This window comes from Oryctolagus cuniculus, chromosome 12, assembly GCF_964237555.1.
Source record: "Oryctolagus cuniculus chromosome 12, mOryCun1.1, whole genome shotgun sequence".
Classification (NCBI taxonomy): domain Eukaryota; kingdom Metazoa; phylum Chordata; class Mammalia; order Lagomorpha; family Leporidae; genus Oryctolagus; species Oryctolagus cuniculus.
The window spans coordinates 101,999,714-102,017,784 of NC_091443.1; the positions used below are offsets into that span (position 1 = coordinate 101,999,714).

The window sequence follows — 18,071 nt, forward strand, 5'->3', positions numbered from 1 at the left end:
GGGGGGGGGCACATCTGGCCTAGTGACCAGGATGCCCGTCCCCCTGGAGTGCCTGGGTTTCACTCCTGGCTCTGGCTCCTGACCCCGCCGCCCACCAGCGCAGCCCTGGGGAGGCAGTGGTGATGCTCGGGTATTCAGGTCCCTGCCACTCGTGGAGACCTGGAGACTTCCCAGCTCCTGGCTCCAGCCCTGCCAGCTGTGGGCGCCTGCGGAGTGGCCAGCGAATGCAGCCCTGTCTGTCTGTCTGTCTGTCTCTCAGGTGTCTTCTACATTCTCCTATGTTTCAGTGTGAGCGATGAAGAATCCCTTGGTGAACTGATTTTCATTAGTCTCAAAATAAATTGAAGCCATTCAAAATCAAAAAGCACATTTTCAAGAAAAAGAGCTGGACCGGCATCCCTCTTATCTGTTAGCGAACTTCCCATATTTGGAATTGTGTTTAATAGAGAAAATATCTGCTAAATGAGAGAAACAAACCACAAGGACAGTTGCCTCCTCAGTGTCGCTGGTGTGGTTCAGTGCGTTGGCGCGTTCACACCCTGGGCTGTCACCATCCTCATCGTGGCCCTAAGCTTCAACATCTTCTCCCATTTTACCTTCATGCTGTTTATTAGCTCTTCACCAAGATACGCAGACCAAAATCAAATGGGATATAAACGAATGCACGGATGACGGCAAATGTGTGAATGCAGGCCCACTGAGCGGTACAGATTTTCTTACACGTGTGGGCAAATCATGTAATAATCTCCCGTAAGCCCCCCAAGTGTTTCCAAATAGGCAAGAATCCAGAGTGTTTTAAAAAAAGAAAAAGAAAAGCCTCACCTGCACTTGATTCTACCGTCAACTTGCTGTTAACAATTTTTGCTTTAATATATGAATTACATTAATACCTCACATTACATATATGAAGCCAAATCACACTAACTTAGTTGTTTACAGCCTCAAATCTTACTCCCAGTACACATTCCAATAAATTTATTCTGTAAAAACAATACATTTTTTTGTTTTTGATTTTTTTTTTACAGTAAACTTTTCAACTACAAACCTGGAATACGAGAAAGATGTTCCAAGGACAAGCATAATAGGATTGATAAAACCAAACTGACTAAATGTGTTCTCACAATATAAGCTGGCATAAAAATAAATAAAATTCTCTATTATCACAATAGCAACAATAATGTACACATAATAATGGTTTGTCGATGAATGTTAACTATTCTACCTCTAGTTCCAAAAGAAAACAGTTCATTTTAAAAGTCTATATTTAAAAGTCAGTGTTCTGTCTGGTTTCCCACAGGGCTGCTGCTCATTACAGCTGTAAAATGGAAGGACCCACCTTGAGTGATCAGCTCAAATTGTGTTGGCACTGGGAAAAAATAGATCATTGCCTTTATTTTGGAGTAACACAAAGAGACTCACTAACTTCACATACAGAAACTCAGTTTGTGTACATAACAACATGAGTCTTGAGAAGTATAAGCTGTCAACTAGCTATTTCTAATACAGAATAGGTATTTTACAATGTGGTTAAACTTTACACATGGCCTCAAAACTGAAGGACAATTTTAATTCTTCTTCAATATACCAATGTTATGTATCTAGGAATTAGTTCCTGGGTTCATTAAAGAGAGGAAATCCCACCCTTATGCATTATGTTGAGTGGTAATCTAAAAAAATGCAAATTAATATTTAATAAAGTGTTTGGTGATGGTGGGCCAAGGCAGGAAAACGGAGGACATAACTGCCTTGGTCAAAGGATCCTAGACATGTATGAGTCTGTGCAAAAAATCCTGACAATCCTTAGTGGTTAAGGGCAACCTCATGCAGCCAAATAACATGAAATGAAGTCAATAACCTTAAAAAAGGCTAAAATGTCTTTTGTTTCCCAAACACAAACAGGAATGTGAATAATGAACATACAAACTGGGGTTCTGTCAACAACAACAACGACTATGTATTGGTTCATAGTAAATCCAAGAATATCAGACAACCAAACATACAACCTTCTTGTGGTTTCTCTTAATATGCAGCATTCATTCTAGTAGTTAGGTCTGGAAAAAAAGAGAGAGAGAAAATAAACCCTTAGATGATGTAGGGAACTAGCAATGGGGGCTACCCGCACCCACAGAACATAAAACCAGGTTTTCTGAGATGTTCGTCCGCACTGCAGCATCAACAACACGTAGCGAGAGCTTCTAGGGCTTAACACCTGTGAACGCGAACGGAAATACTAAACTTCGCTGTCTGGAGGGCAGTCGTGTGCATTCTGCGCCTGTTGCTGGGACACACAGAGTTAACGGGGAAATGGACTTAAGCCATCTTTGTGGGGACTATGGTGTCAGAAAGGCAAGCCGCACAAAACTGAAGAAGCACTTGGAGTGCACACATGTTAGTCTTCAAAATATTTACAACCTGATTAGTCGTGTCAGGAGTTAACCAAATAAAGATCTATAAAGTCTGACTTCGTGCTTTTGAAAAAATTATAAGGTGAAATAAAATGTAAATATTCCATTTCATGAAGTAATGTGTTTGAATTTGGGACCCACTTTAAATGGAGTCAGGTTATATTTCTCCAAAGGTATCCTATTTTTGTTTTCCTCATCATTAATCCAACTATATCAAACTCCCCAGTAACACTCTCATGGGATGAATGAATGCGAACTCAGGCCCCAAACATCTTTTCAGAAAACAGCCTGTTTCCGTTCTTTCTTCCACTAAAGTGGATGAACTTGTGTTTAAGCACGTGCATGCGCACTCATGGGAATGTTCTCACTTAGACAGCCAAACCTATCCTATTCTGTATATAAATCATTCTAGCCCCTCAAGATGACAGAAATGTTTTTTAGCCTTCCCTGTCTCTCCCAAAATGAGAAAGATAATCTTAAAAAAAATCACTTAAAACCTGTGAACTTGCGAAGTGCAGTGCCCAGCGACTCCTAATTATTTATTAACAAAAACACTCAATGGGTACTGTGGGTGGGGGAATAGAAAAACGGATGCTTGTAAAAGTTAATTATAAAATCAGATTTTTAAAAACTCTGGTACCGGCCGGCGCCGCGGCTCAATAGGCTAATCTTCTGCTTTGCGGCGCCGGCACATGGGGTTCTAGTCCCAGTCGGGGCACCGGATTCTGTCCCAGTTGCCCCTCTTCCAGGCCAGCTCTCTGCTGTGGCCAGGGAGTGCAGTGGAGGATGGCCCAAGTGCTTGGGCCCTGCACCCCATGGGAGACCAGGAGAAGCACCTGGCTCCTGCCTTCAGATCAGCGCGGTGTGCCGGCCGCAGTGCGCCGGCCGTGGCGGCCATTGGAGGGTGAACCAACGGCAAAAAGGAAGACCTTTCTCTCTCTCTCTCTCACTGTCCACTCTGCCTGTCAAAACAAACAAACAAACAAACAAAAACCAACAAACTCTGGCACCATATCACTACATCTATGTACTGAAAAATTTAACTTGTTAATTCATGATGGCAGGTAGTCTGGACATGGTGTTTTAATTGTCTGCCTCTCAGTTGCCATTAGTAGCTCATCCTGCGCCGGTCAGCACGCGCTGTGCCATGCACCCTAGGGAATGGCTGCAGAATCCAATCCCATTCCCTCGGAGACTGCAGGCTGGCGGGAAGCAGGCACTATGAGACGCAGACTCACAGGGTACATGGAGCACCAATTTCATGTGAAAAAATGATGCTCAATATGGCCAGTTAGACTTAGGTATTTGGCGCTTTGTAAAAATAAAGCGACCTATTCAAGGAAAAGAACTGACAGTATTTGTTGCCAATGATAGAATTTGAGTGTTTAAGTGAAAATCAGAATTTTGAATCCTTCATGAGTGACAACTTCCCAACACTTAAAAGACTTTTTTGAAAAGACAGGTGGTAATATTTAAAAAACATTAAAAATATTTGATAATGAAATGTATAACAGCAAACCATTATCTTCCAAATGGGTAAAAGCTATTCAAAGTGCCAGAGAGCCCAGTGGATTTTAACAGAATACAAAAAATTCAGATGGCACACTGCAACTAACTCTTAAGAAATTACTATTTACAGAATTTACGTAATATCAAATAGTAATATCCATAATTATCTGGAAGGACTTCCAACTCCTTGAGTGCGCCTGGAAGAGGCGCCACCCCAGCGGCGCGCTGAGCCTCGCCCTGATCTGAGCCTCTGCTGACGGCTAGCTGCATCTGGGAGAAGCCGAGACACAGGACGCGCAGTTGTACCTGCCTGGACCCCCATCCACAGGAAAGACAACATAGTGAGTGCTGCTTTCAATTTATTTCTAAAAACATTTATTTGAGAGCAAGAGAATGCAAGGGTGCTTCCATCCGCTGGTTTCCTCCCCAAATGCCCCCAACAGCCTGGGACAGGGCTGGGGCTGAAACCAGGAGTCTGGAACTCAATTCAGGTCAATTCAGTGTTAGAGTACATGGGTGCTGGGAACCCAACATTATATGAAGCATCACCACTGCCTCTTAGGGCCTGCTAATCAGCAGGAAGCTGGAGCCAGGAACTGAATCCAGGTTCTCTAATGTGGAATGTGGGTCCAAACCAGCATCCTCGTTTGTTTTTGTGGAGGGAGAAGGAGTGTGAGGGAGCACTCCTATCTACGGGCTCACTCTCCCAGTGCCTCAAGAGGCCCAGAGCTGGGAAGTCCATCCAGGTCTTTCCCATGGGCGGCAGCGACGGTGTCAACTGAGCCATCATCTTGGCTTCCCAAGGTCTGCATTAGCAGGATGCTGGAGTCAGGAGTCAGGACTTGAAAAGGGCATCAGACCCAGGTGCTCTGATATGGATGTGCGTCGTAGCCAGTGCCTGGGCCACCAGGCCAGTTGCCCTGTTAACAAACGCTCCTTTAAGCCCATTAGGTTTTAGGGTAATCTTTTATGCGGCAACAGATAACCAATACAGCAGGCCTAAGCCCATTAGTGCTTGGTGTTCTAGTCACCTCTAACTTTGTATCCACGAGAGGCAAGAGGGGGGCTCCAAGGTGCTCTGGATTAGGCAGCCTGCCCCTCTGCCTCGGGATTCCTGTGGGGGCAAAGAGGGTGCCCTTGTGGAAATTCTCCCTCCCCTGCAGCGCTCAGCCTCAGCCACCACCACCTGCCTGGGACGTCAGGCTCTTCACCTGCACGTCCTTCATCCTCGCTTGCTTCCGAGGCCAGAAGATGGGCTCCAGAGCACCCGCCCCTGCCCGGGCTCTCAGCCCCTGGGAGCTCTGCGCATGCGCTTTTATGACCTCATCGCCCACCCCCTCCTCCCCGCAACGCCTCTTTGCCCCTAGCCCAGTGGAAGTCACAGTTAGCCACGAACATCTCCAACATTCCCAACGTGAACTTCCAAGATATTCCACTCACCAACTTGTTCTAACTGCGGCTGGTTTCCTAAACACTCACATGATGAAGAGTGATTCTACTCACTATACCAATACACCCACACCGTTACCACCAACTGCTGCGACTTTCCATAATTTGATTCGAACAGCTCACTCTTCTATCATCACCTGTGTCTGTAGTTGTTTTTTTTTTGTTTTTTTGTTTTTTTTTTAAAGATTTTATTTATTTGAAAGAGTTATAGAGAGGCAAAAACAGAGAGAGAGGTTTTCCATCTGCTGGTTCACTCCTCAAATGGCCTCAATGGCCGGAGCCAGGAGCTTCTTCTGGGTCTCCCATGTGGGTGCAGGGGCCCAAGGACCTGGACCATCCTCTGCTGCTTTCCCAGGTGCACTAGCAGTGAGCTGGATCGGAACTGGAGCCACCGGGACTTGAACCAGCGCCCATATGGGATGCCAGCACTGCAGGCCAGGGCCTCAACCCACTGCACCACAGCGCCGGTCCCTAGCTCACTCTATCTTATACTCCAACTCCACTAATTCTTTGACATTTACAATCTGTTGATCCAGTCTCTTCCTCAAGTCTACCTTTTTCTTTTTTATGTATTTTGGATGCTCTGGTCCATTGTTACAATAACTTTCTTGCGCTTCTCAATCCCCTGGCTTCAAACTCCTTTCTCTTGGGGTAAGCTTCAGTTCCAGTTAAATTCAGCTCTCTGACTCCCTGTGTAACTGAACACACCTGCAGCACACACACAGCCTCCCCACTGCTCTCTCCGTGCCGGCACGCCCACTGACCAAGAGCCACTGCTCTCACCGTGCCGGCACGCCCACTGACCAAGTCCCCATTGCTCTCTCCGTGCTGGCACGCCCACTGACCAAGACCCACTGCTCTCACCGTGCCGGCACGACCACTGACTGACCACATCCCACTGCTCTCACTGTGCCAGCACGCCCACTGACCACGTCCCACTGCTCTCACTGTACCGTCATGACCACTAAGTGGGCCCCTACTGCTGCCTGCCAATTCAGCTTCATTTCCCAAGTCCATGCACTCTTCTGCTTTTAAGTGACTATTTTGTACATTTTCCTCTCTCTTGAAACTTCCAGTACTTCTTCCTGTTCTTACTCTCAAATGCTGACTTTGTCTCCTAAGGAAATGGAAGTAATCAGATAACTTTTATGTGTTCCACCCCAAGTATCCACACATGTCTCTGTATCCCCAAATACTCTGCCAATCCTGTTGCAATGGATGAAATATGGTGCCCCTGCCTGCCACGGAACGACTTTTATGTCTTTTTGCCTTCTGAAATTCACTGTTTCAGCACTTTTTTCCAGTACATTATAATTGTGTGACAGCTCCTCACTTGGATCATTCTAAGAGCTGTAAATTCTCTCAAGAAAAGTTCCTCGGGACCTCTGTCCCGGACCATGGCTACACAGTTTGAGGCCACGTTCCCTGTGGGATCCTAGCACTCGCTAGAAAACTGCTATCATGAAGAGACCGTGGCACTGACCAAAGGAACAGGAGAGAGAACTCAGAGAGAGACCCATGGATATATAACAGATGACGCTGCAGCTCAGAGAGGCAAGCAAGGAGGGATGAGTCAATAAACAGCAATGGTTCAAATGCTTTGCTTAAACAAGGCAGAAAAATGCTAACCATAAAAAGAAAAGTTTGATAGAGCAGACAATAAAATTAAGACAGTCTATTTTCTATAAAGGTCAGAAAGAAATTGAATAGAGAAGCCACAAACTTCAGACACTGAAGGGCAAATGAAAATCCTTGTTAGTCAGAATCGACAGGCCTTATGAGTTTAAAAAAAAATCCAACAGGAAAATGGGCAGAACCGTAAAACAAGCACTGACCAAAACAGGACACAGGGGTGGTCAAAAACCATGGAAAGAGATGAGACTCCTCCTCACCATGGCTGGAGAACTGCAAATTAACACTTCACAAGACCTACTACATTGGCAAAAACTGAAGAGTCTTGATAATGCAGGTTAATCGCAGAAAGCTCTGACACACTGCTGGTGGCAGTATAAATTGGTCCAACTGTTAAAGAAAAATAACTTGGCATTATCTGGCAGGATTAAAGCCACACACTCAGGACAGCCCCTTCTTTTCTTGCTACATGCCCTCTGGGAACTCTCCTCCATGTGCACTTGCTAACGAGCAGGGGCTGCCTACCACAGCTCCTGACTGCACCACGCTGGAAACACACCAAACGCCCCTCGGCGGAGAGCTGATAAATAGGCTGTGGTACACTCCCAACACCGAGCAGCACACAGCATGGAAAGATGGAGCGACTACTGCTGTAGTTTCGGAGTCCGTGTATTTGAGGCCTTCAAGAAGTTCATGAAAATGTGTATCATGAAAGACTGTACAGAATTAAAAAATGTCTTGCATCAAAATAAGCTTATGTCTTAATTCCATTTTTCCATGAACCCTCTGAAGCACCCCCATATACTGTATACACCTATATGTGAGGTATGGGCTGACATTTTTTTAAAAAAAGATTTATTTATTTGGAAGAGTTACAGAGAGCGGTAGAGACAGAGACAGGTCTTCCATCTACAGGCTCACTCCCCAAATGGCTGCAATGGCCAGAGCTGAGCCAACCCAAAGCCAGGAGCCAGGAGCTTCTTCCGGGTCTCCCACCTGAGTGCAGCAGCCGCCAAGGACTCAGGCCATCCTTTGCTGCTTTCCCAGGTGCATTAGCAGGGAGCTGGATTGGAAATGGAGCAGCTGGGACTTGAACTGGTGCCCATATGGGACACTGGTGCTGTAGGCTGGGGCTTCAAACTGCTGTGCGACAGCATTGGTCCCTGGGCCAACATTTTTAAAATGGAGGCCAGCGCTGTAGCACAGCAGATAAAGCTACTACCTGCAACACCGCCATCCCATATGGGTGCCAGCTTGATTTCCAGCTGCCCCACTGACAGCCCAGCTCCCTGTTAACGGCCTGGGAAAAGCAGTGGAAGCTGACCCACCCATGTAGGAGACCCAAACAGAGCTGACTTCCGCCTGGTTCGGCCATTGTGGCCATCTGAGGAGAGAACCAGAGTATGAAAGATCTCTCTCTTTCTGTCTCTACCTCTCTCTTGGTAACTCTTTCAAAATAAACAAACCTTAAAAAACATTTTTTTAATGAAAGCAAGTAATACACATCTAACAGTGGTGCTCATCTCTGTGCAGAAAGTTGGGATGGAAGGAACATGTGAACCCACACAAGCTGTTGTTTCAGTTCTTGGGGTGTGTGATAGGGCCGCTGGCGTTCACTTTGATACTATGCTCTTTTACATACGTGTGTGTGTGTACGTCCCCTTGCATTTAATAAATATCTTACTAAAAACAGGTTAAAGATAGAAGAGGATCTCAGGCTCTTGCTTTCCCACTGGCTTCTACTAGTGGTGCGCCTGGGTCAATTCTTTTAACCCCAGCTTCCCCAGCTACAAAATGGAGACACGAGCGGCACCTGCCCACTGGGCTGTGTGTGAGCTGAAGGGAGGGCATTCACAGCATCTACGCGGCACGAGCCACAGGGACCGCTGCTGTCTCCAGCACCAGCTGTTTTCCGAGGTGCTTTCAATCTACTAGAGTAGAAATGGTTTCGGGGCGGCACTGTGGCGAAGCAGGTTAAGCCTCCGCCTGCGGTGCCAGCATCCCATATACATGTTGGTTTGAATCCCAGCTGCTTTGCTTCCAATCCAGTTTCCTGCTAATGGCCTGAGAAAGCAGTAGAGGAAGGCAAAAGGGCTTGGGTCCCTGTACCCGCATAGGAGACCTGGAAGAAGCTCCTGGCTCCTGGCTCCTGGCTTTGGATTGGCCCAGCTCCGGCCGTTGCGGCCATTTAGGGAGTGAACCAGTGGATGAAGACTTCTCTTTGCCTCTCCTTCTCTCTAACTCTGCCTCTGAAATAAATCAATCAATCTTTAAAAAAAAGAAAAAGAAACAGTTTCACTAGCCGTTAGAAAAATACATCTACACTGTAGGAAATAGACAGTGGGGACAGTGCTGTGGCACAGCAAGTTAAGCCTCTGCCTTTGTGGTACCGACATTCCATATGGGCAGTGGTTCTCACCCCAGCTGCTCCTCTTCCGGTCCAGCTCTCTGCTGTGGCCTGGGAAAACAATGGAAGATGGCCCAAGTGTTTGGCCCCTGCACGCACAATGGGGAGACCTGGAAGAAGCTACTGGCTCCTGGCTTCAGATTGGCCCAGCTCTGGCTGTTGTGGCCATTTGGAGTGAACCAGCAGATGGAAGATTTCCTCTCTGTTTTTCCCTATCTCTCTCTGTACCTGTGCCTCTCAAATACATAAATCTTTAAAAAAATTAAAACAAGGAGATAGACAGTAATGTATACTAGCTGAGACCACATGAGAGGTAAGACACACAGAGCAAGCTTTCCGAGGAGAGAAGTGTGCAAAGGTGGATGGAAGAAAGGGGCTCTGGAAAGAGACCAGCAGGAACAGGCAGACAAAGCAGACGGGGAGAGAGGAGGAGAAAGTGACTGACAGTATTAAGTGCCACAGAGGTAAAGACAAAGATTAAAGGAGCAACTGGGTCTGGCAGTATCTGGGCCCTTTCAGAGCAGCTGTCAGGGAAGAAAGGAACGCAATGGGTTACAAGTCATGAATCGGAGGAGATAAGGACAGGGAGACTGGGGGAAAACAGCAGTCTTCTAAGAAGGTTAGAGATAAAGAGAAAGTGAGGAGGGAGACAGATCGCTGGAGGTAGGTCTCCAACAGGGGGAAACCTGGGACTGTCTAGAGGCACAGGGGACAGGGACCAAGCCAACGGACAGGAGGGACAAGCAGGTGAGCACGAGCTAGATCCTGGCAATGCCAAGGTACAGATGAGTGCTCCTGGAGCTAACGTGCGTATGACTTACTCGGGGATTTAGTTAAAACGCAGATTATAATTCCTGTCTGGGGTCTGGAGCTGGGCCTGAGATTTGCATTTCTAACAAGCTCCCTCCCATGTGATACTGATGCTGCTCTTCCATGGACTGCACTCTGGCTGTAGAATAACTTCGTGTGTCACAGAAGTGCACTAGAAATAAATTTGGTAGTAAAGGAGACGGAAATTGTGGGCGTGTTTGCTACATGCATATTGAAGCTACCTGGGATGAAGACAGCAGGTGGGATAAGAAAAAACTCAAGCGAGCAGGTATTCAAGCCCTCAGTGATAGACAGCAGGTGTGTGTCCTGGGAAGGCTGCAGGCAAGGACAGAGGACATGTGCTGGGGAGACGCCAGGAGTGGAAGAAGACAGGCGGAGGACAGAGTGAGGGTCAAAGGTCAGACAGCAATTAGGCTCCCACTACTTGACAGTCATTTCAGATAACTAGGATGAAGCAGGAAACAGCTGAGAAGTGGACAGGACCAACTCCAATAGGCAAGAACTCAGCTGAATCTGGAGTTGGACAGACGGCTAGTAGCAACATATTTCATGGCTTACTATTTGAAAATGATTTGACACTGTCCAGCTATTCAGAGAAAAGATGTGTGGAAACTGCTAGGTGAAAACTCTGCCTACATTAACACTGTTCCTAAGGTAGACTTGCCGGTAGCTTTGAAGTTACGAAAAGTTAATGAGTTAAATTAGATAAATTTGACCCTATAGTTATTTCAAGTATTAATATTCCTTGAATACTTAATTATTTAAAGTTCACGTGGATTATGAGGTTACACATACTTCTGGGAAAGAAGTGGTGATACGCAATACTCTATTTTGAACTTATCTTCAATTCTGTGATAAGAGAAACACAGCTGTCCAGTTTCATAATTTCAGTATTTTACACCTCACTTTTAAAAGACTCTGACATTGCTGCAATTAGTTTAAAAGGAACAAACCTGCAGACAGAGCTCCAAATTGACGGCAGGTGTAATTCCTGTTCTGCTGTCTTATTCTCACACTCTAAGCAGCCAATCAGTTACGCAGGAGCTATGAGTGGATGTACTCACATAGCACAGGCCGAGAACACGTCTCCATTTGCCAACACAGTGTTTAATAATGCTGAGACGAGGATGCTGGTTCTGAAGCAAAAGGTCTTCTAATTTAATAGGAAATAAATTATAAGCATATCCTTACCCCCTCACTGGTTTTCTGCAAGTCTGAAGTTGTATTTCTTGTGTCATTGCCAGCATCTCCACCCTCAGAGCTGCTTTTGTTTTCCTCTTCTTTGCAGTCTTTGTCATCTTCATCTCCTGGAGATTTCCTTGACTGTTTAGAGGATTTCTAAATGTTTAGACAAGTTAAAGGTCAGGGTCAAAGGAGAACTACAAATGCACACATGTAAGCAAGAGATGAGAAGCAGCTGACTCGCATCCAGTCTCTGTCTTGACACACATGCAGTGTGCAAGGGTGAGCTAAGTGACACTGGACAAGTCCTTTCACCGCACTGGGGCTCAGTTTGGCCAGCTAGAAAGGCTGCGCAGATGACTAGATGACCTCTTAGTCCTTTCTAGAAGTGTGATATTAAACGCAGGAAATATTCATGCATCCAGAACACTGTCAATGAATAAACACGAGCGTGGGAAAGGTATAGAACGCCATCTTACTATTCCTGATCACGTGTTACATAAGCTAACCTTCATCTTTTAAATTATAGTTACTTAAGAACCCAAGGTTATACTGGTGAACCAGTCCCTTCTGATTCCTAGACTCCATGCTGGACGTCTAAACAGAAATTTGAGGGGTGAGTATCACCACGACGCATGTGAGCAAGCTGTCCATGGGGTTCTGATGCATGTGATGGTCAGAGAACCACTGTGCTAGGGTACGTAGTTGATATTTATAATGTTACGGTTCTTAAGTGATCATGGAAGATACAACCTCGAAGGAAAGCGAAGGAAACTACCCTTCAACTTAAAACAGATCAGCCTTAGGAAGTGAAGCGTGACTTTACTCCCTCATTGCCCCTTACTTCTGGGCTGTACAGTGGCACTGAAAAGCCCCCTCCCATACTACTAAATGTGCAAGTAGTGACATTACACAGAAGCTCAGCAGGCAACTGTAAATTAAATACTATCAAAATTCAAGTGGCTGTTCAAGTGAAGTACAAAGTGTTTTATAAAATCAGCCTAAAAATAATTTTAGTGGAATGTACAATTTGATAGGAAAAAAAATTCTATTTTGTTGTCATTTGCAAACTTTATCCTCACTCAAGGCATCATGTATTTTTCAATAGGTGCACAGAAAATAATGCTGTATTCATACAATTTTTACCGGTATGCCAGTTGGGGGGATTTTATAGACTGCCAAAATAAAACGTAAGTAGTCTGACAAACTCTTGGTAGCTGTTTGTCTCAAGTTTCCTAAGTATATGCAGCCTCTAAAAACAAGAATCTGAATGGAAATAATTTTTATCTATGTATTTAATTGTGTGACAGACCCAATAGTGTGAAACCTGTACAGATCTCTGGTCTTCAAAGATCTATTTATCTTGCTTTCAGTTTCTAAAACGTGAAAGCTTTTTACAACCTCATAGTTTTGAATGACTATATGAAAAACCTAGACTTTCGATCTATTATGTTACTCTTCTGTTTAAAAGCTTTGGTTATGGTTACATTAGGAATAAGATCCAAACTCCCTGATAAGCCCTGAGTGTCCGAATTACTTGGCCTTTGCCTCCTGCCTTGTTTATAATCCTCCAGCCGCACCTGCCTCCTCTCTGTTTAGGAACTTTCACACTCTACCCACCTTGGACTTTTGCACCCTGCCCCTGCCTCTGCCTGCATACCCTTCCTCCAGGTCTGATAAACTCACCTTTGCAGAAACGCCTGGCAACCCTATCTAACAGAGGTCCCGTATTCTGTTTCTCCCCACTCCCGTTCAGGGCCTGCCTGGCCCTTCCGCAACTTGCATTCACTCAGGTTTACTGCGGTTCTCCCATCCTATTCTAAGTTACATGAGGGGAGGGATGCGCTGCATTTGCAACCCTGTACAGTGCTTGTCATAGACCAGCTGATTAGAAGCTGTAAAAACGGAATAAATAAAAAACCCAAAGCACATTCTCTCAGGCAGAAAAACAAGTAAGAATCTACGTATCTGGCACACAGACACAGCATCGAATCATATCGTGTCTCCTGTATTTCTAAATCCTTCCCAACTCCTCTGGAGGGTACCATTCTAGGGAGAGCTACTCATCTGTCTTCCACTGAAGCAGTCCTCCTCCAACGAGCAGGCAGTATTTTCAAGGCCAAATCGGCCCGAAAGCGTCAACAGCCACATTACCCCGACATCTAAGGTGACCTGCCCTATTCCCTCTGCTTGTCTTCTTTAGAGGTAAGAAATTCCACAGACCTAGTCCCTACGAACAAACTGAAAAATTATCCGGAAACTCTCAGTGAACATGCATGCAACGTCAACAACAACAGGCAGCGCCGCAGTAACCTTTGAAGTGTATGACTTTTTCCGTTTTGAGCCTGCTTTTTCATTCTTTCTTTTGCCTTTTCCATCTTCTTCTACTCTATCACCTTCTTCCTCACTGCTGGCATCAGCAGTATTTCCACCTTCTCCCTCCGTTTCCGAGGAGCTCTGTTGCTGAATTGCCTACGAAATAATAAAACACCAGCTAAAATTGTATTTTTGAAAATAAAATAGCAGACTGAAAGGAATCACTCAATTTTAATTTGATAGCATTCAGCTTCCTCTTAAGGTTTTTAAAATAAAGGGCTATCAAAGTCAATATTCCAGCGGTCACTTGACTTGAACTCTTGTCAGTAAAAGAGTTACATCTAACCCAACATGACACTGGGGCCAAAAAGAATTCTCACTTCAAATGAATGCAAGGTGACTTAATACAAAGGACATGTAACAGAGCTGATGAAAAATTTAAACCAAAGGTTGAGACACAGTCAGTGACAACGAAGTAAACTAAACCATTACCTGGTAACCTGTAAACTTTACTCCTGGGTTATTTTCTATTTCCCATAATCCTTCATTAAATCCTTTCCGTTTGTTGGACTTTCCAAACTTGTCTTTGTATTCCTTATATGGAAAAAGGTCTTTGGGACCTAGAAATGCACTGCAGAGATATATTAAAAATAGAATTGACATGCTGAACTTCAGATGTAAGATATTTAAATATCAGTATCAATTAAGGTGTCAGAGCATATTACAGTAAACAAATTTAAATTAAAGGGAATCCTTCTAAGTTAGGCACATATCAAGATGTTTTAGATACATACTTCAGAAAAAATGGACAGGTGGAAAATACTACTAGGTTGCACTACTTTGATTTTACTTTTATTATTTTAAAAAAAGATTTATTTATTTATTTGAAAAGCAGAGTTAGAGAGAGAGAAAGAGGGAGAGACAGAGAGAAAAAGAGAGATCTTACACCTACTGGTACACTTTCCAAATGGTTGCACCAGCAGGGCCTGGGCCAGGAGGAAGCCAGGAGCCTGGAACTCCATTTGGGTCTCCCACATGGGTGGCAGTGGCCCAAATATTTGGGCTATCTTCTTTCCCAGGCTCATTAGCAGGAGCTGTATCAGAAGGCAGAGCAGCCAGGACCTGAACTGGCGCTCAATGGGATGCCAGAGACGCAGATGACGGCTTGATCTGCTGCATCACAACTCTGGCCCAATTTTACTGTTAAATTACCAACATCTTCTTTGTTTTATGTTTACTTCGACCATGTATATCATTTAAACTAAGATATAGCTATGTTAATCTTAACATAGGTAAGGGCTTTGTGAGATTTACAATTAAAGATATTAACACTGGGACCCGTGTTAGGGCACAGTTGGCAAAGCCACTGCCTGTGACACCAGCACCCCGTAAGCGTGCAGGTCTGTGTTCTGGCTGTTCCACTTGCAATTCAGCTTCCTACTAATAGCCTGGGAAAAGCTGCTGAAGAAAGCCCAAGTGTTTGGGCCCCTGGCACCCATGTGGGAGAACTGGATGAAGCTCCTAGCTTTGGCCTGGCCCAACTCTGGCTGTTGTGGCCACGTGGGAAGTGAATCGATGGATGGAAGACCTTCCACTCTCTCTGTAACTCTTTCAAATAAATAACTGAATCTTAAAATACCTGTATCTATCTATCTAGCTACCTATCTATCTATGAACATTGGAATACAAGAGTTCTAACTCTACATACCACATCATTATCTTTATTCACTATTATTTCCATAAATCCTGGCTAACAGACCTGAGCACTCCAGCTAGCATCTTCAGCATTAGACTATGGGGGTGGAGTGACTGAGGGAGCCCCTCAAGCTTACATGTCAAACAGAGCTACACTCATCATTCAGAAAATATTAACTGAACGTCTCCATGTCAAGACATGATTCCAGAGCTGCTGGAGATGCTGCAGGAAACAGAGACAAACATCTCTGCCCTCACAGAACAGGCGTTCTAGTGGGAGGGGCAGGAGTATGGATGATAACAAAGGGAAGTGAAATATACAGTGTGCTAAAATAAGTCACTGCATACATACACCAGAGAAGGAGGGGTGATTTTACAATTTTAGGTACACAGAGCTGGAGAGGCTTCACCAAGAAGATATCCAAGTAATTAACTAAAGGAGGTGAAGGTACAACCCATACACCGAGGTGGGGAAGAGGCTGCAGAGAGACCAAATACAGAAGCTGTGAGGCGGCAGAAAGCCTACCTCATGTGTCTGAGAAAGCCAGGCCACTGTGCCTGCAGTGAGGAGTGGGCCAGATAGGGGTACAGACGACGCAGGACACTGGAGGCCACTACAAAGGTTTTGCAATGATATGAGGCTTAAAACTAGTATCACTCTGGCTGCTGTGTTGAGCAGACTGACTGGGTCATGGGGTGGAGGCAGGAGGACCACCCAGAAGGCTATTGAAGCAGGCCGGTGATTTGCAGCAGAGTATAAGCAGTGAGGCCACCAGTAAGTGGCTGGATCCTGACTTCATCGTCGAGAGCCCAGTGGTTTGTAGATGTGCTGAACACGGCATGTGAAGAAAAGGTGGAACTAAGGGCATCTCCAAGGTTTTAGAGTCAGAAATGAGAGCAGAGTTGGTATTTACTAAGATGGGAAGATTTGGGGGAGGGTAAGATGCAGGGGTAAAAAGCTCAGTTTTGAATGTCAAGTTTGAAATTCCAGTTAGCTATCCGAGCGAAGGTATCAGGTGGGCAGCTGGAAAGATGAATCTGGAGTTAGGGGGAAGGTCTGAGCTGGAAACACACACTTGGAAACCATCAGCAAACAGCTGATATTGACAGCTTCAGACAGCAGGTTTACAAGTTTATAAATTCCATTTTAATGGGCCTCAGTATTGATAATTTACATTGTCCAGCTGATCAAACACTTCAAGTTGACAGACACTCGTGGAAGCTTTTTGACACCAGAGCTGTTTAAGAATCACCAAACCTTTTCTTACTGTTGACCTTTAATTGCTCCGTCAGCTTGATTCCATCACATTAAACCCAGAAATAACCTGTGAACATTTTCATCACAAACACGTCAAAGTCCTACTTCACCAGCTGAATGTGACAAAGAAATGAACGCTATCTGTGGACGCTTCACTGAGAGGGATCTGTCAGGAATGATTAGACTGCGGCTTCCGACCTTCCCAGCCTTTGACTCTACCTACAGGAAATCACCGCGAGGTAAGCTGCCTGTGTTCACGTCAGCCACCGGTGCTAGCCAGAGCACGTCTATGCTCCAATAGTGCCACAAGAGTTGGGATTAATGGTCACGCTTTTCTAACGTAAGACTTAGTCATTTCCAGCCTTCCTTATTTATATCTCATCCCTTATACCACCTTTGGATGTAGGAGACACATGTCTTTCTTACAAATAAACGATATGTTTTTTACTATCACCCTCCAGGAATGACTGACAACTGGCCATGTTATCACGTTCTAGCTGTTGCCAGAGCTATTCTAAAACAAGTGCGGGCTGGCGTCTGGCCTGTGACGAAGACATGGTTGAGACCCCCATGTCCCACATCAGAGCACCGCGGGCGGATGCCCAGCTCTGCCCTGATCGTTAACAATGATGAAAAGTCTTCCTATTAAGAAAAGTATTGCATTAGGTCAGTGATTTGTGTGACTATATGATTTTTGACAACACGTAAGACATTGCAGATAGTCTATAAACAGTGAAGTCTAGCAGAGTCAAGTTACAGCTGTGGAAACTTTACTTCGTTAACTTACGTTTCGTGGGTGCCGAAAAAGAAGATAGGGTATTTGTTTGCTGGAGGCTTCACAGCTCCCTCTGGGAGTTCATCAATCTATTAAACATAAATTTCGTTAGAAAACAGTTACTAGAAACACAATATAAACACTGTTCTGTTAATTTATTGCTAATTTCAAAATAAAATTATTCTAATCAAAATCTTCAGTTTTGCTTAACCTGACAAAATGATTCTAAAGGTCACATCTGGCCCACTACATGGATGTCCATACTCTAAGCTAATTATAAGCAATTATGATAATTCATAAGCAGGAGCCAAAACTACTAATTTCCTTTGACCCAAAAGAATTAGTCCTGGGAAACTGTGCTAGTGAAGTAATTCAGAATAAGAATTTTAAAAAGAATGAATAAGATGTAACTTTTTTTTTTTTTGAGTAATACCAAATACATTCATGTCCGTAGAAACATAAATGTGGTAAGATAGCAGAACTATGGAAAATTAACTTGATGAAATGTCAGGAAATTATTAAACGATGTCATCTCTTGCCTGGACTAGTACAAGTCTTTCTCCTAACTCAGCTGGCATTGTGGTGTACAGTTTCAGCCGGCATCTCATACAG

At 44.7% G+C, this 18,071-nt stretch overlaps 1 protein-coding gene across 1 annotated transcript in view; it reads right to left on the reverse strand.

The window, feature by feature from the left end:
- Positions 1 to 845: 845 nt before the first annotated feature.
- The window catches only part of HDGFL3 (HDGF like 3), a 53,861-nt gene continuing 36,635 nt past the window's right edge, over positions 846 to 18,071 (reverse strand). The window contains exons 2-6 of the mRNA XM_008251043.3: positions 17,472 to 17,548; positions 14,224 to 14,362; positions 13,729 to 13,887; positions 11,425 to 11,571; positions 846 to 2,051 (exon numbers count right to left, since the gene is read on the reverse strand). Coding sequence (XP_008249265.2) covers positions 2,046 to 2,051; positions 11,425 to 11,571; positions 13,729 to 13,887; positions 14,224 to 14,362; positions 17,472 to 17,548 — 528 coding nt within the window. The 3' untranslated portion in view covers positions 846 to 2,045. The remainder of the gene's footprint in view (positions 2,052 to 11,424; positions 11,572 to 13,728; positions 13,888 to 14,223; positions 14,363 to 17,471; positions 17,549 to 18,071) is intronic.